General features: G+C 33.1%; 1 protein-coding gene across 1 annotated transcript; it reads left to right on the forward strand.

Moving 5' to 3' along the window:
• Positions 1–1,774: 1,774 nt before the first annotated feature.
• On the forward strand, positions 1,775–3,383 carry LOC110884163 (probably inactive leucine-rich repeat receptor-like protein kinase IMK2). Its single transcript, XM_022131846.2, has one exon. It carries the CDS (start codon positions 1,953–1,955, stop codon positions 3,144–3,146), a length of 1,194 nt encoding a protein of 397 aa, XP_021987538.1. The 5' UTR covers positions 1,775–1,952; the 3' UTR covers positions 3,147–3,383.
• Positions 3,384–8,422: the final 5,039 nt, after the last annotated feature.

Below are 8,422 nucleotides of genomic sequence, written 5' to 3' on the forward strand. Positions count from 1 at the left end.
GGGAAATGATGGACCAATGAAAACTTTTTTTTTTTTTTTTGAATAAAAAAACAATTCCCCTAAGAGGGGTGCACCCCGTACGTTTTTGGACAAGAGGGAAGTTATAGAGGGGAAATGACATGGCAACGTATGATTGGGTTAAAAAAAGTTTTCTCTCACCTAATTAGGGGGTGCCCCCTTCACCCTAAGGGGTCTATCCGTTGAGTAGTCCATTTCATTTTTGTTTGTTTTTTATTTCTAAAAATTATGCATAATAATTAAAACATGTTTTTTTTTTTTTTTGTTTATCCATTGGGTGTTTTGTTTGTGTTGTTTGGTTGTGAATGGTTTGTGAGAAATAGTTTGTGAATGGTTGTGTTTAAATATTAAAATGTCATATATTTTTTTTCTAGGGTTAAACGAGGTTATAACTGTTGGGGTTGTTGCAACAGTCAAAAAAAAAGAAGGGGAAACAAGCGGTGAATGCTTCAAAAGATCACCGGGGTTGGAGGCGGTGTTCCCGTCCGGTGACTTGTCACCGTTTGCCTTCCCTGGGTGACGCCCCCTACACCCTAAGAGCATTCACATTGATTATCCTCATTTCTTTAATTACACTAAAAGTTATTATTTTTCTCTTATTTTCAATTAAATAATATTTTTTAAACTTTATCACTACATTTTCTCTTTCCTCCACTCTCAACGACTTTTAAAATATTAATAAAAAAATTCATCGACTTTTTTATATGTAAAACTAGTTTACAAGCTCAAAAAAATGTATTTAAACTTTATATTATTAAGTTTACAAGCTCAAAAAATTATATATAGATGAGACTGATAGTGTCCTCACAAGTTGGTCTCGTAGTTAGTTACTTGATTTCTCTCCTTGAGGTCCCAAGTTCAGCTCTCACTAGCATCACTTTGAAGGACATTGGTGGTGGCTATGAAGTTCAGAACTAGGCCTCTCTGGAGGTCGCTAGTTCGAAACCGAGCCGAACCGTGTTTTACCGCAGTGGGCCTTCGGGCGAGTGAGTTTTCTCCGAAACTTGTGACTTAGTGGCTCGAGTATGCATCCAACTCTGTCCATTATGAATGAAGGAATACATTTGCTAGATTGAGGGCATCTTAAAATACTTATTCGGTAATTAAGTTCACAGTTAAAAAAAGTTGAGACTGATAGACGGATAGTCAAAAAGATAGTGAGCAAAACCGTTAATGTGTCAATTGAATATTCAATATAGTTGGTAGTAAAAAATGTCAATAAATTACTATGAAGCTTTTCACCAATCAATGCACGTGTTGGAGATATAATTTATAATAAGCGTTTATATAATATACATTATTTTTATTTAATTTGTATAATGAAAGCTTATATACATTATTTTTATTTAATTTGTATAATAAAAGCTTTTATGGATTGTTTGAAACCGCGTTTTGTTTTTCAAAACGACGATTTTTTTTATATTAGGCTATCGCACTCCTAAGTTGAAGAGTCTCATTGCCTTACTCCGGTCAGAGTATGTTGTCTTAACCAGCCCACGTTGACTTCAGAGTTTGGTTTGGACGTTCCTCTCGAAAATCATACCATCGATTGCCACTTGACAGCCCTTGTACCACCATATGAGTTGAACACTCTCTGGCATAACACACGATAAGAAGAAACCCAAATAAGCTCATGAGAGAAGCACACACTTTGTACCATTACCATATAGGCTTAAACAAACATACACTTCTTCATCTGACAACACGTAGGCTCGGACAACCGTTGATATATGTCTCCCGAACCTAAGCTAACCAAACAAAAAACCAATAATACATAAACAAAACTGTTATTTTAATCATTATCAAACAGACACACATATACATCAAGAAATATGTATATGGCTTCATTCCCACAAAGTCAGTAACACTTTACACTTCCATCATCCTTTCCATTGTATATTCTTTCTTCATTCTTCTTTCACTTTACCCAATTTATGACAATGGGGATCACAAACAAAATATCTCTAGTGATTACAACCACATTGTTCATTCAATATTCATTAGCACTATTGCACCCCATTGATTTTTTAGCACTACAATCCATCAAAAAATCACTAGAAGACATGCCTGGTTCCACCTACTTTTCTTCATGGGACTTCACTTCCGATCCCTGTAACTTCGCAGGCGTGTTCTGCGTGGGCCAACGAGTCGTTACATTAAACCTCGGTGACCCGCGCGCTGGCACGCCTGGTCTGTCCGGACGACTTGATCCGGACATTGGAAAATTAAAAAATCTTGTTGAATTTACACTTGTACCCGGTCGGGTCATGGGTGCGATTCCCGCGACTTTATCGGAGTTGAAAAATCTCCGGTTTATCGGAATTAGCCGGAATTTTATCTCCGGCGAGATTCCGGCGACGTTGGGGGAGCTTACTGGGTTGAGGACACTTGATCTGAGTTATAATCAGCTCACCGGAAATGTTCCGTGGGCCGTCGGAAACTTACCGGCGTTAACTAACGTCGTTATGTGTCATAACCGGTTATCCGGTTCAGTACCGGCTTTTGTTTCTCAAACTCTAACCCGGTTGGACCTTAAACATAATAATTTATCCGGTTCAATACCTCCCGGTTTTTTACCTTCCTCGTTACAATATCTTTCTCTTTCTTGGAACCGGTTTTCTGGACCGGTTGATGTTTTATTATCTCAACTGAACCGGTTGAATTATTTGGATTTGAGTTTAAACCGGTTTACCGGTCCAATACCCGGTTCGGTTTTTGGTTTCCCGATTAGTAACCTTCAACTCGAGCGGAATATGTTTTCTGGGCCGGTTCAGCCGTTTAATGAAGTTGTGATCCAGACCGTTGATCTGAGCCATAACATGTTGTACGGAGAAGTGTCTCCATTGTTCTCAAGCGTAAAGAATCTTTACCTTAATTATAACCGGTTCACCGGTTCGGTTCCAACCACATTGGTGGACCGGTTGTTGGCTGGAGAGGTTGAGTTGTTGTACCTGCAACATAATTATTTGACCGCGGTTCCAATGAACCCGAACGCCGCGATCCCGATGAGTAGTTTGTTGTGTTTACAGTATAATTGTATGGTGCCACCGGTTCAGACCTCGTGCCCGGTTGAAGCCGGGACACAGAAGACCCGACCAGCGTCGCAGTGCATGCAATGGAAAGGGTAAAATCAATGTTTTAAAATCCGGTGTTTATACCGTACAGAATTTGACTCAGAAAAAGGTTTAACAGGGGTGTATCGGGCGGTTCAACCGGGTGTACTGACGGTTTAACCGGTTCTACCGGACTATTCCATTGGTACAACCGGCCGGTTTGAACCGGTTTTAAAAATATTGGGTAAAATTGGAATTTTACTCGTGTAGTTTTATTTATTGTGTTGTATATATGATTATAATTTATTGGAATAAGTTTTGTAGGTGGAGGATCCTGTAAAAAGTGCTCAAAGTGTGAGAAGTGTAAGAAGTGTATTATAACACTATATATAATACTATATAACACCATATAAACACCGTATAACAATATGTAACAACATATAATACCATATAACACTATGTTACACTATATATCATTATATAACAAATATAACACTATACATCTATCATAGACATGCTATTAGACAACCTATAGTGTTATATTTGTTATATAATGATATATAGTGTTACATAGTGTTATATGGTATTATATGGTGTTACATATTGTTATACGGTGTTTATATGGTGTTATATAGTATTATATATAGTGTTATAATACACTTCTTACACTTCTCACACTTTAGGCCCTTTTTACACTATCCTTACCCAAGTTTTGTATACCAGTTTTGATTGATGTTTTTTATCAAGTTTATTCGAACGGCCTTTTGGAATATGATTGTTATGTTCAAAGAAAAAAACTTGAATACTAATCACTAAGTTGGTTATTAGACACTTGCAGCCGCGCTCCGCGGAGGAGCAACATGATTTTTAATATAAATGAAAAAATATTTAGTTTTTGTATTAAAAACAATTAATAATTTCTTTTCAGTGGGTATCAGCTCAGCCCGTTTTCAAAAATAGTTATATCGCGTATTTAGGTTTTGTAAAAGAAAACTAAGGAACGAAAGTTATAAAATTGTGATGAAACACCGATTAACACCAAGGTTAATCGATGGGGTTAATTCGTTTAAGGGTTCAACCTCTTTCCTTACTCGTGACAATAGCTCGAAACCTGCAAAACAGTAACCACCGTCAGTCTCGTTAAGAGGGGGAGAAAGGGGATTTCCCTCTTAACCAGGCTCCGGCGTGAGAATAAGTATTGTTCTGAGAGAAATAAACAGTGTGTGTATAGAGTGAGTATGGAGAGTAAAGATCCTGAACCTGAATGATGAAGGGTCCTATTTATAGCCGGATGGTGAAAAAGGAAGGAGCAGCTGTGCCAGCTGTGGGCGCGTGCCAGCTGTCCGACCAAGGGGAATATCCTCTTGGTCTGCTCTGTCACGGCATGTATAGTGGTACACGTGGCGTTCTTACATTTGCCCACGCTGGAGACCTCGTACCGGTGTTGTCAGCTTTGCTCCCTGATTTGCCGCAGGCCTATGTGGCGTTCTGCGAGTGGTGACACGTTGTGTCCTTTATGTCGGATAGAGCATCTTTGGCGCCACCTGTAGATCTTCCAGAAGTTTCTAGAAGCTTCTGGATTCCTTCGCTGATGTGGACGCCTTGTATGCTCAAAAGTGGTGTGGTCCCTGCCATGTAGGCAAGGAATTTGGGACCATACCTCTTTAAATTGAAAAACAAAAACAAGAAAGAAAGTTCAGGTTTTATAAATTAGTTTAATTTGTATTAATTATCTTAATCGTTAAAAATAAAAGTATTTATAAAAATAAATTTGGCGTGGCAATGGAAGTTGCATTACAAAGTGAAACAACGCTCACTAAAGTAGATAAAAAGTGAAAATACAGTGGAATCTGATGTGGAGTTCATATGAGTGTTTCGATGAGTGATGACAATGGAAAGTGATCATCAAATTCTTATCTAGTGTGATATGTGAAAATACTCTTGCCCTTGTGACGTTTACATAGCAACACTTTATTTTCACATTTAACATGATCATTGCAGATAACGTTGCTATACTAAATTTACACGCTTCTAAAAGTTAAAAAAATCTTTTAGTTGATTTTATGTAAATGCTTTATCCTTTTCTTTAAACTTTTCGACTCACAACTTTTTTGATCCACCACTTTATGTAAATGTTGACGTGACGGTTCCGAAACGGTTTTTTTTGTTTGTATCATATTGATTGCTTTGTGATTAGTCATGTTTAATTAATAACATGACTAATTATGTAGAAACTGGTGTTTGTCATGTTTTATAGTTATGGAATAATGCATTTAAGAACCCAATGATGATGTTTTCTTACACTTACTCTATATGTTGTTCAAGTACATCTCTTTTTTCATTAATATCAAATATGTCTAGAAAAATGCCAAAATGTTTTAAAATAACAAAAGGTCTGGGTTTTTCTAACATTGAATCGGTTACTTATTAATAGCCTAATACAAATAAACTAAAACTAGTTTAATACCCGTCTAATGGATGGGTTATGTTGTGTTGTCATGACATTGTCTGTATATGTCAAGAAATTTATGATGATATGAAGATCAACCATGCATGATATGCATTTTACCCAAAAAAAAAAAAAAAAGATCAACCATATGCACGAAAAATTTAGTATATTTCATTATTATAGAAATAAAAAAGATATCCGACCTTAAACTTACGTATAAACAGAATAAAGATAATCAATTTTATGACCTTGTTTTTAATAAATTATAATAAACACTTTACCAATCTACACGCATAAAATACCCTATTTTCATTTTCGATTTAATAAAATATAATAATACAGTTATTAACTTTGCCTTCCTAATATAACAAATAATCTATACATATAATAAAGTAAACCATTTGAAGGACACATGGCGCTTTCTGGAGTGCTCTCAATTGTTTTTTCCCGCTTAAATAAATGGATAAACAAAAAATTAGAGATAAAGAATGACTCCTATATATCCTTTTAATCACATAAATTATATATTTTTATCTTTTATTCTTTTGTTTTTTATATTCATATATCTTGATTTAAATGTTAATCCATTAAAAACAACAGAAAAAAAAAATAGAGATAAGGAATGACTTCTATATATTCTTTTAATCACATAAATTATATCTTTTTATCTTTTATTCTTTTGTTTTTTATATTCATTTATCTTGATTTAAGTATTAATCCATTAAAATTAAATAATTGTTTATGGAAATTATATATTATGAGAGTGACGAAGAAAATCCTTTTAGTAATAGTGGATACATATAATTATGAAAATTCTGATAATAAAAAGACTCACGTTATATTAGATTATTATTTAAGATATATATACTACTACATAGTTTATTTAGAAATATACTAGGTTAGAACCCCGTGTATTATACGGGTTGAATAAATGTAATTTATATATTAAATAATAGAAAGTTACATATTTATGAACCCCGTATATTGTACGGATTAAATAAATGCAATTTTATATATCAAATAAAAAAAATTACAACTTTAAAAACCATGTGTATTACACAGATTAAATAAATGTAATTTTGTATACTAAATATTAAAAAAGTCATATCTTTAAAAAAAAACTCGTGTGTATTCAGGTTGAATAAACCTACCAAATAATATAAAAAAATTACATCCTTAAAAACGCGTATGTTACACATGTTAAATAGATCTAAAAAGAGTTATATCTTTAAAAATCATGTATATTGCACATATTAAGTTAATGTAATTTTGTATATTAAATACTAAAAACGTCGTATCTTTAAGAAAACTCGTGTATCCTTAAAAATCTATCAAATAATAAAAAAAATGTATCCTTAAAAACCTCGTGTATTACACGTGTTGAATAAATGTAATTTTATATAGTAAATAATAAAAGAAGTTATATTTTTAAAAACCCTAGGCTTTACATGAGTTGAATAAATATAATTTTGTACACCAAATAATAAAAAAAGTTATATTTTTTATAAATTAGGATAACATTTAATGTTAATTTATTATTTATATATTTAATATAAGATAAGTAGGAAAGAGAGGTATTTGTTTTAAAAATTTATTAAATTAACAATTTAAATTTGAGGATAATATTTTATTAAAGTATTATAAGATTTAATATTAATTTATTATATTTATTTATTTAGTTAATATAAGATAAATATAAATTTGAGGATCTTCAATATGGGGGTTAGTTTTTAGTTAAGTGGATGAGTACATTTTTTCGAACTAATAAATTAAAAGACCACTATCATTTAAATAAAATCTGGGTTGTTAAATGTATGTTTACATGACTGTTAAAACTCGTGAGAAAGTCGACGATACAGTCTGTCTTCTAATTGATGGTTCAAATGCTTTCATATTTATAAACTTGACAAACATCATAAGATTTGATCATACATGACACAAAATTTTGTTTGGATATCAGAAAAGCGTCTTAAAAATATCGTTTTATAATTGTTAAGCCTTCGTTATTAACTATTTGATTTTTTATTTACTTAACCCGTGTAATACAGGGGGTTATAACCTAGTATATTAATATAAGGATTTTATTTCTAATAAAATATGATAAACCTTACCCTCGTATAATCGTATTTTGAAGAGAAAACATTAGAAAAAAAGAGAAAACCATGTGGGAGTTGGTGGCGAGAGCCATTATGCTTTGTGCTGTTTTCGTTTGTTTCTCTTGTTTTAGTACGTTTGTTTATATCTTGTCATATCATATTTATAACTTTCTTATTCTTTATTTATTTATTTACTTATTATTAATCTCAGTGTGTTTTTTTTTGAACGGCAACTTCACTAGATATTTATATATATTTAATCTCAGCTAGTGTGTATCTAATGATTTATAAATTTGTGTTCTCCTTCATCTAAATTCACAATGAGCTAAAAGTTGAAACATAAAAATAAGTTCAAAAAATAAGTGAAAGCTTGTTTCACATGCGTATGCGAGTAAACTTTAAAGGTTTTATAGGTGCCAAAACACCTTTATTGTGGCATGTCTACATTTGGTATATATGACTTAAAAAATTCAAACTCGTGTGTATTTGCGACTGTAGAAATGAATGCTAGGTTTTCATGTAAGTCGGGTTTTGTACGACCTAGTTTTTATATTGGAATACTGAAACAAATTTACCACTCATTAAATCATATCATTAGCAAAGTTAAGGTATGGTCTGAAGAAGATAAGATGTAGACAGCCTTACCTCTACTCCATAGGAATAGAGAGACTGTTTCCAGTGAGACCCCTGGCTCGATAGTAGTTTTGCATCAAGCCTTTATCAACCGGGACAAAAACCAATTGGTGCATGTATTCCCTTGTCTTTCGGCTATCAACGCCACCGCATGATGTATGATTAACCATCCG

This window comes from Helianthus annuus, chromosome 10, assembly GCF_002127325.2.
Source record: "Helianthus annuus cultivar XRQ/B chromosome 10, HanXRQr2.0-SUNRISE, whole genome shotgun sequence".
NCBI lineage: Eukaryota > Viridiplantae > Streptophyta > Magnoliopsida > Asterales > Asteraceae > Helianthus > Helianthus annuus.